Source organism: Bos grunniens, chromosome 2 (genome assembly GCF_055505025.1).
Source record: "Bos grunniens cultivar Pamir isolate PY7600 chromosome 2, Bosgru_T2T1.0, whole genome shotgun sequence".
Lineage (NCBI taxonomy): Eukaryota > Metazoa > Chordata > Mammalia > Artiodactyla > Bovidae > Bos > Bos grunniens.
Genome location: NC_141166.1, coordinates 105304795 through 105320799, shown reverse-complemented (window position 1 = coordinate 105320799; position 16005 = coordinate 105304795). Strand labels below are relative to the sequence as shown.

The 16005-nt window shown below is 38.9% G+C and overlaps 1 protein-coding gene across 7 annotated transcripts in view; it reads left to right on the top strand.

Moving 5' to 3' along the window:
- COBLL1 (cordon-bleu WH2 repeat protein like 1) overlaps positions 1 to 16005 on the top strand; it is a 165443-nt gene that overhangs the window by 131226 nt on the left and 18212 nt on the right. For all 7 annotated transcript variants that reach the window (XM_086370293.1, XM_086370302.1, XM_086370285.1 and 4 more), the window contains 3 exons: positions 12504 to 12657; positions 13131 to 13205; positions 13722 to 13832. In XM_086370293.1, coding sequence (XP_086226419.1) covers positions 12504 to 12657; positions 13131 to 13205; positions 13722 to 13832 — 340 coding nt within the window. The remainder of the gene's footprint in view (positions 1 to 12503; positions 12658 to 13130; positions 13206 to 13721; positions 13833 to 16005) is intronic.

The window sequence follows — 16005 nt, the reverse complement described above, 5'->3', positions numbered from 1 at the left end:
AATTTTGTCTTTTAATATTTATCATGCTTTACAAATAGATGAGAGATTGTGATACGTTTAGGAAATGTGCAAGCATATATTTGGACTTGCTTCACTTAATGAGTTTAATCTAGTCATTTTATGCAGTCATTAAGGTTGTTGTAATAGAGCATATATTTATAATTTTTCAGAAATATACCCCTTTTTAATTTTTTCTCCATGTTATCTCATAACATTTGATTTTCACCTCCACTTTCCACTTATGATATAGAAAGTGGACCACACATATAATTCTCCAATTGCCTAGGAACAGTGGTTGCCATGGCATTTTCAGCTTGATATACAGTATACAGCTGTCTGTACTTCCAAAAATATGACTTATTTCATTCAGTAGAGAAATGTACCAGCACAATAAAATATTTAATATGCTTCCTCTTTGAAGGTTTCCCCAGATACAAGACATACTTTGCATTGTACTTTTCATCAATTCTTGAAAGGGTCATAATCACACAAGGGCAGAAATTATGACTAATGTTTATATAACATTTGCTAGTATTTCAGACAAGGCTCACTTTATTCATTTAATGCTCATGACATTCCTCTGAGCAATTACTTTTTAAGTTTCTGCCAGCTTTACCTCTGACCTAAATGCAAAGAACTAAGCACATTATAAAATTGCTAAATTTTAAAGAACAGTACTATTCAAAGAACAATAGGTCATTTGTGGAATTAGTGGGGCTTTCACTTCCTTATCTAGTTTGCCTCTCTAAAGTACATATTCTGAGTTAATAAAATATCATTGAGGGACTACCCTGGTGGTCCAGTGGTTACGACTCCACCTTCCAATGCAGGGGGCACAGGTTCAATCTTTGATCAAGGAACTAAGGTCTCACATGCTGCAGGGTACAGCCAAAACTTTTTTTTTTTAAGTATCATAGAAAATAATCGGTGTTAGGGGTCTTCCTTTACAAGTTCTTATAGGACAAAGCTTTCTTAGCCTTTCTACCACTGTGGTATTTGGGACCACATGGTTCTAAAGACATGCCTTTCTCTGGTAACCAGCATATTAACAGAGGTCAGGGTGGAGAGAAGCTGGCCCCATTCCTGGACCTTCAGTAATAAAAAGGTGGGGTCACTTGGATAATGCCGGCCATAAAGTCTGAACTCTCTTCTGGGATGAACTGAGTTGGTCCTACTTTGTTCCCTTGATTGTTCCTTTACTCTGGTGGAGACCCTAATTCAGTTACCTGTATTCTCCTGCTGTGCCTCTAGACATCTCTGTGTCTTGATCACTATGACCACAGAGAACCATAGTTACCACTGTCCTGTTTTTAACTTGATCCTGATCTCTGCTTTCTCCTGGTTCATCTTGTCTTTTTTCATTCAAGATATACTACTTAGGCCCATATCTTCAGGGATTAAAAAATGTTATAAGTAAGGGATTACCACTAATAAGACTTGATTACATACTTTCTCAAAGTACTGGAGGATTGATAAAATGGAAGCAGATTGCCTGAGGGAGAGAAAAGTAAAACCCTTGCAAGAACAGGTGTAACACAGGTTGTAAAATTTGTGTTTTAGTTTTATTCTGATATGTGTGGAGAGGGCTGGAATTATTTTGTGGCAGAAGAAACCCTAGCCTGGCTTGAGAGAGACTCTTGAATCTGCCAGAAGTCTCTTATATTCTTCGTTTGGGGGTCATTTTTCTCATTGTCGTCTTCATCATCTTCTACCTTGAAGGACAAGACATTGAATTTTGTGGCTTGGGTTTCTCCTCTGTAGAATAAGGTTTTGTAACAAAATTTCCAAGTCTTTTTCAACTCTAGCATTATGAAGTTGTTTTTTGTTTAAGTTGTTGTCATTTAAAATCGGGCTTTAACAAATGAAAGCGCTCTGTTGTAGGGATCTTGGGTTTGGTCAGTGTTACACTAGACAGTGATATCTAGTCTTGGTATTACTCATCCAAAGATTTTTGAACCCTGAAGAAGGAAAGCAAAATAAATCATGGGCTAAGTGAGATCTTTCTCCTTGAACTCTTGATTGTAACACAAAAAGCCAACACATGTGTTTTGGGCATCCCTTAAAAGAGGCTGAAGGTAATAAAATTTGAGGAAGGTATGTTCAGATTAATGAGTCTGTTAACCAGACAACACAGATGTTATTATCATTGACTAACAGTGAGTTTGCCACTGTTATGCCAGAAACTTGGAAAACTCAGCAGTGCCACAAGACTGGAAAAGGTCAGTTTTCATTCCAATCCCAAAGAAAGGCAATGCAAAAGAATGCTCAAACTACTGCACAATTGCACTCATATCACACGCTAGCAAAGTAATGCTCAAAATTCTCCAAGGGAGGCTTCAACAGTACATGAACTGAAAACTTCGAGATGTTCAAGCTGGATTTAGAAAAGGTAGAGGAACAAGAGATCAAATTGCCAACATCCGCTGGATCATCGAAAAAGCAAGAGAGTTCCAGAAAAACATGTACTTCTGTTTTATTGACTATGCCAAAGCCTTTGACTGTGTGGATCACAACAAACTGTGGAAAACTCTTCAAGAGATGGGAATACCATACGACCTGACCTGCCTCTCGAGAAACCTGTATGCAGGTCAGGAAGCAACAGTTAGAACTGGACATGGAACAACAGACTGGTTCCAAATAGGGAAAGGAGAACGTCAAGGCTATATATTGTCACTCGGCTTATTCAATTTATATGTGGAGTATATCATGAGAAACGCTGGGCTGGAGGAAGCACAAGCTGGAATCAAGACTGCTGGGAGAAAAATCAGTAACCTCAGATATGCAGATGACACCACCCTTATGGCAGAAAGTAAAGAGGAACTCAAAAGCCTCTTGATGAAAGTGAAAGAAGAAAGTGAAAAAGTTGGTTTAAAGCTCAACATTCAGAAAACGAAGATCATGGCATCTGGTTGCATCACTTCACTTCCCATCACTTCATGGCAAATAGATGGGGAAACAGTGGAAACAGTGACAGACTATCTTTTTGGGCTCCAAAATCACTGCAGATGGTGATTGCAACCATAAAATTAAAAGACGCTTGCTCTTTGGAAGAAAAGCTATGACCAAACTCGACAGCATATTAAAAAGCAGAGACATTGCTTTGCCAACAAAGGTCCATCTAATCAAAGCTATGGTTTTTCCAATAGTCATGTATGGATATGAGAGTTGGACTCTAAAGAAAGCTGAGTGCCAAAGAACTGATGCTTTTGAACTGTGGTGTAGGAGAAGACTCTTAAGAGTCCCTTGGACTGCAAGGAGATCAAACCAACCCATCCTAAAGGAAATTAGTCCTGAATATTCATTGGAAGGACTTATGCTGAAGCTGAAACTCCAATACTTTGGCCAGCTGATGTGAAGAACTGACTCATTTGAAAATACCCTGATGCTGGGAAAGAGTGAAGGTGGGAGGAGAAGGGGACGACAGAGGATGAGATGGTGGAATGGCATCACTGACTCAATGGTCATGAATTTGAGTAAACTCTGGGAGTTGGTGATGGACAGGGAGGCCTGTCATGCTGCAGTCCATGGGGTCACAAAGAGTCGGACAAGACTGAGCAACTGAACTGAACAGTGACTTTAAAACTAGATGATTCTAAGACAAATGCTTTGCTAGGCTTGGCCACTCAGAATTCTCTGAAGAGATTTAACTTGTTAGTAACTCTAAAAGTCACAAGTGAAAGGTGGTGGTAGTCATTTAGACATCTGTAAGTGGATCCAGCTCTAATCTCATTGCTACCTCTTGTAGAATTCATTTCAGGGGATTGATAGAAACACCATTAAAATTAACAGAACAGATGCCTGCTTATATAATGTGGATTTGAGAGCTCCAGGCCCTGAGACTGCTTCCCTATTTCTCCTTTCCCTAATTATAGTTGTGTGATACCTAGAATATCACCCCTATTGCTTATACTCCTTCACTGATATGACTTTTTAAAATCTAAGGTGACTAAAGCAAGCTTAGACTTTCAGTGCTATCAATGAAGGATCTTAAAACAGGATTACAGAGAGAATTAAAAAATAGAGTATATAAGTTCTAAATGTTTAGGAGTCTTGACAAAGTGCTGCCCAAGGGGGAAAAGGGTATAGAAAAAGCAGGATTCAAGGCAGCAAAGTAAACTTGCTGTAGACCCACCAAACGATAGCATACTGTGTGAAAAACCATCATAGACAAAGAAACTGGCATGTATGCCTTCATCCAGCACAAGTCAAAGCTGGTGTGCATTTGTCTGTGTGAGTGTATGCAGGTATAAGGTAAAGGTTGGACAACAAAATTTCTAGGAGGTAACCTGTATTTACTGATATTTACAGTGATGTTTCTTTTTTTTTTTTTCCTCGTCAACATATGCACTGTTTGAGTCTCATGGGAGATTGTGCTAACTTTATGATCAAATCAATAATAAAACCGATTTCTTTGTAATAAGAAAAACCTACCTTCAGAGCTTTGCCCATTTTGAAATTCAATAGAACATCTTATACTTCTATATTACATTCACTCTGGTATAATAGTTATGTTTAAAGTTTAAGAAAATTGATTTGTCATTTAAGTTGTAAAAGTATTTTAGAATTCTATCAAGAGTTAAGAGTTAGGAATTCCCTGGTGGTCCAGGGGTTAGAACTCCATGTTTTCACTGCAGGGTTCAGTTGTTGGTCAGCGAATTAAGGTCCTGAAAGTTGTGGTTTTAGCTTAAAAAAAAAAAGTTAAAGCATGACCTTCAGTTAAATGGAAATTTAGTCATTAGGATAGAAATGATTAATCCATAGTAAATTAGGAAAACCTAATATCAATTATAAGGTAATATAATATTTTACAGCATTTATTGAGAGTGTCCAAATTGGAGAAGGATAATGGGAATCTGTGCCTAAAGAAGAAAAGAAAATTATATGAGTTTTAAGACAATTTTAAGAGATTGCTTAAGTTCTCTCTAACCCAACCCCACCTTACACGGAAAATCGTATTATAAACAAACTAAAATCCAAAAGCTTCTAATAGAAACACTTACCAATGTCATTGAAGTTGAATCACTGTATTTCCATCCTTTGATTTAGTCTTTTTATTTTCCTAATTGTATTCTTCTCTTTTAACCAGAATATATTGATTTCAATGATCCACATCAGGTAATTCAACTGTGATTAATAAGTAATTTAATAACTACTACAGTTCTAGTACTAAGTAAATCTATTGAATGCCATTCAATTCTGTTTTCTTCAGCTAAATTTACTTTTATTTTGAACCAGTGAATTCTGATCTGGATGTGAATTATGAGGGATTAACTATCTGGCATGGTTTTCAGCTTGACCCTGTCACTTTCACTAGTGAATTCTGTTTATGCACTAATTTGTTTTTCACAGACAATAAAATTCAGTGATGTACGTTACTGTTAGAAGTGTAGTTTTTGCTGAAGGCAATCAGACTTACTGACTCTAACTAAAATAAATAATTGGAGATTTCTAATCACTAACCAAAGCATTTTTCCCACAGTAAGAAGAAACCTCTCTGTTTTCTTGTTTTGTAAATCCTCTGGACTTAAATATAATATGATCTCAACTCCTTTTGGAGAAGGAAATGGCAACCAACTCCAGTACTCTTGCCTGGAAATTCCTATGGACGGAGGAGCCTAGTGGGCTACAGTCCATGGGGTCATGAAAAGTCAGACACGGCCAAGCAACCTCACTTTCACTTTTCACTTGCATGCATTAGAGAAGGAAATGGCAACCCCCTCCAGTGCTCTTGCCTGGAGAATCCCAGGGACGGGGGAGCCTGGTGGGCTGCCGTCTATGGGGTCGCACAGAGTCGGACACGACTGAAGCGACTTAGCAGCAGCAGCAGCAACTCCTTTTAAAAATTTCCATCATAATTTGAGCAAAGGAAATGTACCTTGGCTAGCTGGTAAAAACTAAAGACAGTTCTAAGCAGTTCTTTTATTTTAAATGTTTGCACTAAATGTATGAAATATTTCAGATTTATATACTTTAATACACCCCCCCACTAAGATTTAACAAACTGGTATTAAACATTTAGCTTTTATTAAACTCCTTTAACGTCTGATGAAGGTATGATGAAGCTGCCTGAAGTGACTTACGGTGGAGTTTTACACACAGTGGAATTGGTTTGTAAAGTGGACTAAGCACAAGCTCCTGCAGTTGTTTGAGGTCGACTATAACTGAGACTGACTCTAGTAGGACTCGCAGCACCACCAGCACTAAAGAAAGGACCAGTCTTAAATATCTCCTTTTACCTATACTTTTTGCTCTAACCCCTAATTATAACTGGCATTGGCCTATTTACACTTTCACATACTTGAAAGGAGGCAAATTATGTGTCATAACATGAGCTACTATTTGTGGAGCAGGTTCCCTGTACCAGGTGCAGCACCCCGTGCCTGACACAGGTCATTTCACATGAGCATCCAACCCCAGTGAAGCAGGTACTGTTACTTGTCCCACTTTGTGGAGGAGGAAGCAGAAGGTTGCAGGGACAGTAAATGCTATGCTCTCCTGGTGCAAGCCCTGGCATTGACTCCAAAGCCCCTGTGTTTGGTAACCATTACATTGCCTCTCTTCCAGCTTGCAAACCCTCTGTAAACTTCTCTCCAATTAGACAGATTCACACTCAACATCCTGGGTAGCTCAACCCTGATGAATGAAAGAGTAGAACCACTGGGAGTCGATTAAGGAGCATATTCCTGCAGTGCGCAGAACAAAATGGGGCTGAAGAATACATAATGCCCTTCCTCACCCTTTTTTATTTCTTTAATATTTTATGTAGGAACTCATGTGTTTACTTAAATAACTGCGTTAGTTTAGTATGTCTACTTTTTAGAAAGTAGACGTACTACTTGTGTACTGGATACGTGTGTACTGGATCTGTTATTCTACAAGTATCCCAAGGCACATGCCAGTTTTCTTGGCTACAGTCTATTCAGAAATACCTAGGTCTTCTACCTTAAATGCACTTTCTTTTTCTGCAGGTTTTTACCCAAGAGAAATGTTTTCATATAGGATCCAGGGGTTCCTTCAGTTTAATCTTAATAGCGATATTTTAATTAACATGGAATAAGTCCAAGTTTGATTTTCTCTTGGCTGCTGCTTAGCTGATTAAAATTCTTTTCTAACAGCCTCTAAACACACACACACAAATTTAAAAACTCTTGTGGCGCTCTCTTATAGGACAACAAAAAATGTATATTAAGCTATTCTTTGAATGCTAATATCATTCATATCTCAAAATGAAAGTAATATTCCTATCACTAATTGAGGCTTATTTTTTAAACTCATCATTCTTAGTCCTTAAAAAATCCTGCCTGGTCCATCTTACAGCATCCGTTAAGTTTACATTTTTGTCATCAATTTAGTAAGCTCTTATCATTAATTATAGCATGGAATCAAGTGATATAGTTAACATAAGTTGACCTGGTCACACGCAGTGATGATCATGTTCTCTTCAAAGGTCTTTGTTCTTAAGTCTGTATGACCCATGTGCTAGTCTAGAAACACAAGTCCATTTGCTTTCATTACACACCCATACAATAGAGGAAGGGGGTAAATCTTACAGAATAAGGTTATAAAACATATGCTCCCTGCAAGACATTCATGGCTTTGCCCTTCTAACATGCATTCCCTCAACTGTCTTCACAAATGCTACTAAAAATAGTTCAACATTTGTGATGCTGAAATATGTATATTTTGATAAATTTTAAATTATTTATCCATAGAAATATAAATATCCTGTACAAAAAAAAAGTTAGCTTATTTTAAGACCTCTAGGATGATAAATGAAATACATGAGTTTATTTTTACTCTGTCTTTGAGTTATTCAGTCCATATAAATTTGTGAATCTCTGTATATACATTTCTCCCTTTTTTTTTATTTCTGTGCTATCTGCTTTATAATATTATAATCAAATTTTAAGAGCTCTAACTCTTAAACAGATATAGTTGTCTGAGAAATTCATGTTGTGACTGCTTTTGTCAGGTCATAGAAAAGACCAATAAATGACTGTGGCTGGGAACTTGACCTGAAGGGGAACACAAGTTGTTTTCAGATGACATGAGAGCAATCAGTCCAGAGATGGGAAACATGGCGTCAGCGTAGAATTAGGAGGACCAGATGAAGCCATGGCTTCATGCACTCACCAGTTACTTCCTGATCACCTACTGTGTTTCTTTTGATAAACTAGGTCTGTGATAGGAATGAGGCCTACTTGAATAGGGCTTTACAGAAGTAACCTCATCAAGAAATAAAATGACATTTTTACTGCTTTTGATATTTTAGATCAGTGTTTCAAAAAGTGAAGTGCCGCATTGTTTTAGGAGAATTTTTGGCCTTCTTCCTAACCGTCCCTAAATTTGTTACTTTTATAAGATGGCAAGTGAACATTTCCAAACACAGACACATCATCATAAGAAGGTTTTTATTTAAACTTTATGTTCTACTCAAAATGATATTTAAATACTCCTGATTTATCACTACGTTCCTTTCTCATCTCTTATCATCAAGGGCCTTTCTCCTAATTATTTAAAGGTCCAAGCAGCATATGGGTGAGGACCCACCCATATGCCCATCCAGGTGAGGTGTTTCAGGGGGTGACCCTCTGATTTAATCAGAATTGGCTTTAGTGACTCAGAATCAAAATCTGGGTTTGGGTGGCAGGTTCTAACTCATTTCATGCTGGATTTTGGAGACGTCTAAAGGGTTCTGTGGAGAAGGCAATGACACCCCACTCCAGTACTCTTGCCTGGAAAATACCATGGATGGAGGAGCCTGGTGGGCTGCAGTCCATGGGGTCGCTAGGAGTCGGACACGACTGAGCGACTTCACTTTCACTTTTCACTTTCATGCATTGGAGAAGGAAATGGCAACCCACTCCAGTGTTCTTGCCTGGAGAATCCCAGGGACAGGGGAGCCTGGTGGGCTGCCATCTATGGGGTCGCGCAGAGTTGGACATGACTGAAGCGACTTAGCAGCAGCAAAGGGTTCTGTAGAAGGGACCAGAGTAATGAGAGGAGAGGAGATTGATGGTTGCAGCTATTTATCAACTGGTACAGAAGTCTAATGTTTCAGTTACTGATAAGGTCAGCCTGGTGCCACCCTGTCTGACCCCTTGTTAAGATGACTTAACCTTAGTGAGAGGTGTGTTCCGCCAAGTGCCTGCCACTGTGGACCAGACCCTGCTTCTGTCCCTGTGAGATGATCTGCCTTCCACTTTGGTACCTAACAGAGCAGGCACTGACAACAGCTGACTCAAAATTTTCTCTGGGAGGGCAAGCTTTCTTCCTTCTCTGACGGAAATATGACAATATTTCAAAAGAGTAATTGGCTGAACTTTTTGTGGTGTGTAGCAAAACATAATGACTAATAAACATCTTATGAACTATACTGCTTTCCTTAGCTGTACTTACATTGTCTCATAAGATTGGAACGGCCCAAGCTTTACATACTCTCCAAATTCATCAAGAGCCTCTATTTGCAAATGAAGAAGGCAATTTTTGGTCCATTTCTCTCATTCATTCAACAAATATTTATCGAGAAACTTCTATGAACCAGACATTGTTCTGGAGATACAGCAGTGAGCAAAATACGAGGAAAAAACATCCTGACCCTGAGTCAAACCTGGTGGAAGCAACAATAAACAAGGTAAACAGGCCAATCCTGTAGTCTGTTAGAGAAAGATTAAACATTGACAGTAAATATCCCAGGTGGCACTAGTGGTAAAGAACCCACCTGCCAATGCAGAGTACGCAAGAGATGTGGGTTCAGTCCCTGAGTCGGGAAGACCCCCTGCAATAGGAAATGGCAACCCACCACAGTATTCTTGCCTGGAGAATCCCATGGACAGAGGAGCCTGGCAGGCTATAGTCCATAGGGTTGCAAAGAGTCAGACACAACTGAATTGGCTTAGCACAAGCACATAAATCAAGCTAGGAAGAGAGATTGTGTGTGGGTGGGTGGGTGGGGGGAGGGAGTCAAGGAGGAGTTCACTGAGAAGTGACACTTGAGAAATGACCTGAAGAAAATGAAAGGGTAAGATGTTAAGTTACAAAAAGAGCATTCCCGGGATAGGGAACAGCAAGGGCAACCATCCTGAGGTGAGAACACTCCTTCTGGCACATTCGAGGAGCAGCGCGAAGGCCAGTGTGGCTCACTCCGCTCCATACTTGGAGAAGGAGGTCAGAAAGATCTAGGTGCTGGGTCACTGATAACCTTAGAAGTCATTACAAGGACTTTGGCTTTTCTGTATCACTTGAGAAATTATTAGGGGGTTTTGAACAAAGTGCTTTCACCTGATTTTTTTTTAAGATTTATTTATGGCTGTGCTCGGTCTTCAGTTGCTGCATATGGGCCTTTTCCAGTTGGGTTGAGGGTGGGCTACTCTTGGCTGTAGTGTGTGGGCTTCTCATTGCAGTGGTTTCTCTTGTGTCAGAGCGTGGGCTCTAGGCATGCAGGCTTTGGTAGTTGTGGCACAGGGTTCAGTAGTTGCAGCTCACGGGCTCTAGAGCACTGGTTCAGTAGTTGTGGCATGCAGGCTTAGTTGTTACCTGGCATGTGGGATCTTCCCAGATCAGGGATTGAACTGGTGTCTCCTGCTTTGACCAGGCAGATTCTTTACCATTGAGCCTCCAGGGAAGCCCCTTGATTTTTGTCTCAACAGGCACCTTTGCTGCTATGTTGCGGAAGGACTGTAGGGAAGCAGTGTGGAAGAAGCAATCCAGGTAGAAGGTTCTTGGTGGTGACTCAGACTCTGTGGTAGCAGTCGAACCTGATGAGCCAACAGGATGGACTTGATATGCAGTGTGAGAGACGGGATAAGGAAGCATGACTCCACAAGTTCTGGCCTAAACGGAAGAATGACTTGCTTTTTATTGAAACGGGGAAGACTGTGAGAACAGGATTATTTTTAATGGGGGAGATGAAAGGAGGGATTATCAGGATCTTAGTTTTAGACATGCTGAGTTTGAAATGGGCTTTGATACTAAATGAAGATCAGACAGAAGTCCAGGAATGGGGACATAGTTTGGAATCACCAACATATAAATAATACAAATATTTATTTATATAAATAAATATAGAAAATATGTATACAAGGTCCAAGACCTGTAAATAATATAAATAATACAGAAAACCTAGAGATAGTGGAGATTACTAAGAGTGACCATAGATATTAAAGAGAATATGTCCAAGGACTAGATGAAAAGGAACGCACACAGAAATAGAAAGTTAGATGTATGCAGAATAAGGATATAGTATTCTGGATGTAAGAAAAAAGAGACTTTAGAGGATGGTCAGCTATGTAATGCTGCTAATATGTCCAATAAGTGAGCTCAAGTGAAGAGTTGACTCATTGGAAAAGACTCTGATGCTGGGAGGGATTGGGGGCAGCAGGAGAAGGGGATGACAGAGGATGAGATGGCTGGATGGCATCACTGACTCGATGGACGTGAGTTTGGGTGAACTCCGGGAGTTGGTGATGGATAGGGAGGCCTGGCGTGCTGCAGTTCATGGGGTCGCAGAGTCAGACACGACTGAGTGACTGAACTGAAGAAGTAACCTCTGATTTAGTCAGGGAGGAGGTCATTGATGACTTTTATAGTATAAAGTAAAAACTCAGTTTTCTACCAATGTAGGGAAAACCCAGTTCTTTCCTACTATGTGTTTCTTCCCTGAGTCTTCTCTGCTACTCACACAAAACATTTCACTTCTGCTCACCAGATGTGTGGCAGGAACCAGGGCCCAAGACCAATATTAGAACAAGAGATGATTCTAGTGTTCTTGTCAGTTAGGAAAGTTCAAGGGTTTTAGGAGCTCTGTGCCAGCAACAGGGACAGAGACCTTTATGTATTTCTATTATCTCACAGACAGGAATAGTTTTAATGGATCAAAGATTGAGAGAAGTCTGATTGGAGGGGTTCAAGTGGCAGATGAGAAATGGGAGAAAAAAATTATGAATAACTCTTTTAAGCAGGTTTGTTGTAAAGGGCAAGAGCAAGATGACATGGCGATGGGCCAGGAGGCAGTGGCCAGCCTGCTGACAGTCACATGCTGTGAGTGTGAGCGTCAGCTGGGTATAGAGTCAAGGACCTCAGATGACCTTGCTTTTGGTAAACATATAGATTTTTGAAATGTTTGTCATTGATGTATTGTGCTAACAAGAGAAAGATCAAGCCAGTCTCAATGTACAAATATTCTTTCCTTTTTCACTTCTGACTTTACTCCAGTAGTTTCCTCTAGATTTTTCTTTGGAAGCTAGTTTTTATGAGTCATGTACATTTTAATTAGTTGTTTATACGCCTGCCTCCCATTCTAGCCTGACTTTCTTGAGAAGAACCATGTTTTATTTTTCTTTACATATCCATTTCTGGCACATTGCAGTTACTCTGTAAATGCTTCCTGACTGGTAAGCTCCATGTTGGCATGTGATGTGTTTGAATGGAAAGGTCAGTGTCTTCCTAAAGCCTGCTGTTCATTTTTGAATGGAAATTCCACTTGGTTGTTTTGTTTTCTATAGAGTTCCTATGGAGAAGGCAGGGTGAGGACGGGTTCTCTGCAGCTCAGCAGCACATCTGCTGGGAATTCATCTTTGAAAAGGACAAAGCGAAAAGCACCTTCCCCGCCCTCGAAAACAGTCCTGCTGCAAAGCGATGAGAACAGTCATGTGACTGGTAATGTTAATTTTCCCATTAACATTAATTTGTGCTGTATTTTCTTTAGACAACAGATATGATATGTTATAAATCATGTCTTTTTATTAAATAATAATAGTTCTTAAACTTAACTTTTAATTAATTGATTTTAATAGTAATACTTAGATAGTCCCTGATTATTCTCACCACCTTTGAAAAATCTGCAACCTAACAAAGTATAAAGCTGTATAGCTCCATGATCCTAAAATGAGCATATTATAATTTATGAGTCTATTAAGAAGATATTATCTTTCCAGGACTGACTACATGTAGGATTGGGAATCTAACCAGATTTAGTTGTATCAGAGCTAGACAAGTAAAGTGGTTTCTAACGAGGTTAGGGCTATCTCTTTCTGAATTATATAAACGTCACTAAGTTAAGCTAGTAAGGAATCGTTTCATTGGTGAACATGACCTGCCTGCTTATAGGTTATGTCTCTTCTGTCCTCTAGCCACGCAGTCAGTACCTGCAGTTCCTACCGACAGTGGTGTAGAAGTGAGCTCTTCTGAGGGCCTGTCCAGCCCAGGTATGACACCTCTATTCCTCATCTTGTAACCACTGAGAAAGAACTTCCAGTGAGTTGGGGAATGAAGTTAGAAGCTACTTGTAATCTCTGTACATGAAGGAGATACAGATACTTTGACTCCATTTCCCACCAGGGAGGGGCTTCCCTGGTAGCTCAGTTGATAGAGTCTGCCCGCAGTGCGCAAGATATGGGTTCAATCTCTAGTCGGGAAGATCAGAGAAGGAAATGGCAACTCATTCCAGTATCCTTACCTGGAAAATTCCATGGACAGAGGAGCCTGGTGGCTATAGTCCATGGGGTCACAGAGAATTGGATATGACTGAGTGGCTAACACCCACATTATACAGTATGAAATGAAAAATATTCCCCTCCTAAGCTCAGAGCATGAAATACAGCAATCAGAATTTTAATTCTGTGATGGTGACAAATATAATTTCTTCCAAAATGCTTTTCGGTCTCTGTTTGCTTAATTCTATTTTCTAAGTGCCATCACCACAGATTTTACTTCTTTGGCAGAAGCCTCCCTCGGCCCTGGGAATGAACAGTGCGCTGTGTCCCAGCTGCCCGCCGAAGCCCCTGTCTCGGGGTGCCCTGGAACGCCTGAGGCTGCTGCCACATCTCTGCCCTGTAAGTTACCTGGCTTTTCCTCAGTGGCTAAAAATGAAAGTGAAAATAATTCATGTAACAACCACAATAGTGTCGGATACAGTGAGCATTTTTCTGAATAAATGAATTTTTTTTTAAAGTTCACAAGAATAGCTTTAATCTAATACAATTCTGTTTTAGCAAAGGGTAGTGTTTGTCAAACAATTTTGCCCTTTTGACTATTTCCAGGAAAAATATACAAGATGTCCCAAAAGGCTTAGTGAAATTTTAAGCTTTAATAACATAAGATGCCACAAACTATGTTTATTTGAATTTCTTTTACACAATTGAATTTTGTGAATTTTAAACATTTTAAATTTTATTTTTGTTTCAATTTTGTAACCTTTAGAAGGATTGAAAAAATTATGATAAATATATTCAAATTATAGAAGTAAAAGAAATTTCAATAATTACACTTTCAAATGATATTTTTGTAAATTTTTTTTTTAAACACACTTTGGGAGTTGTTGTATCTTCAAACTACACCAAAGGTTTGGATATTCTGTTCTTTGAAAGTGAATTGTCTTCCCTTAGAATGTATGAAGCTGAAATATGATAGTTGCGATATAACATCTGTGAAAAGTATTCATTGTTCACAGCCCCCACCTCATTTTGTTATAATCGTTGTTATTGTTGTAGTTCTAAAATTTGGTCATTTGACCATAGTATCAGTAAACAAACTTGATTTAATATTTTTTAAAGCTTGGGAAAATCTGTACTAATCAAATAACAAAGTGTGAAAGTGCTCTTGGATGATTAGAATTTTTTTTAAAAGAATCACAGCCTTTTCTAAGACTTTTAATGACAGGAATGAATTTATTTAAGAAAGCCTACATAATGCTTGGGCTTCCCAAGTAGCACAACGGTGAATCTGCCTGCCAGTGTAGGAGATGCAGGGTTCAATCCCTGGGTTGGGAAGATCTCCTGGAGTAGCAAATGGCAACTCACTCCAGTATTCTTGCCTGGTGAATTCTATGGACAGAGGAGCCTGGTGGGCTACAGTTCATGGGCTCACAAAAAGTCAGACACAACTGAGCATGCACACATATAATGCTTATAACTACTAAGTATAAGTAGCTCAGACGGTAAAGCATCTGCCTACAATGCAGGAGAACTGGGTTCCATCCCTGGGTTGGGAAGATCCCCTGGAGAAGGAAATGGCAACCCACTCCAGTATTCTTGCCTGGAAAATCCCATGGACTGAGGAGCCTGGTAGGCTACAGTCCATGGGGTAGCAAAGAGTTGGACACGACTGAACGACTTCACTTCATAAAACCCCAGAAAAATAATTTGAAAAGACTTTTGAAACATGTGACTCATTCTTCATACTTTAGGACCAGTTTCTCAGTGGAGGACCTCATGCTTAAAATTGTGTATCTATATAAAATACTTGTGATTGTGAAGAGAGAAATAGGGAGAAAGATCAATAATTTGCTAAATGTTACCTCGGTTGATTTCAAAAGAGCTTAGCATATATCAAGGAGCCATCTATAAAACAACTTGCATCTAAACCGTAATGGCCACTAAGTTTTCCTGGATACATTTTTTAAATTATGTAAATATGCTCTTACTATATAAATGTCATATCTATATAGTTACTTTAAAGGCAGAATATTGTACATTGGCATCAAAATAACTATTTCATGTCACAATAAAGACTTGGATGTATAAGTATGGGCACATATTTATATATATAAGTTTACTTAGAGTCAAATTATTTTTTCTTAGTAATCTACTTTTCAATTTATAACAAAAATGTTGTTAAAATTCCCCATATTTATTAAAAATCACAAATGGCATACTACTGTCTATATGCTTAAAGACAAATACATTTTAAGTATTTCAAATATTCTTCAAATATATTAAACTTTTTGTTAAATTTTGTAGATGTGCAGATCACTACAATTCAATGCTATACTACTTTTTTTCCCTCCCTCAATTGGGGCAAAATTAAACTTTGTTCAGCTGCTATTGTGTGGGTGGAGGTACTGAATTATATTCAAATAAGCAGAGATCCAAAACTTCATTCTTTGGTTTAAATATACTTTCAGAACTAGTGTGGACACTAACCACTTAGGATGGCTCCTTGTCTTTTACCCTGTTGGCCATTTGTTGTTAGAAATAATAATAAAACCATTTTATTCAACAAAATATT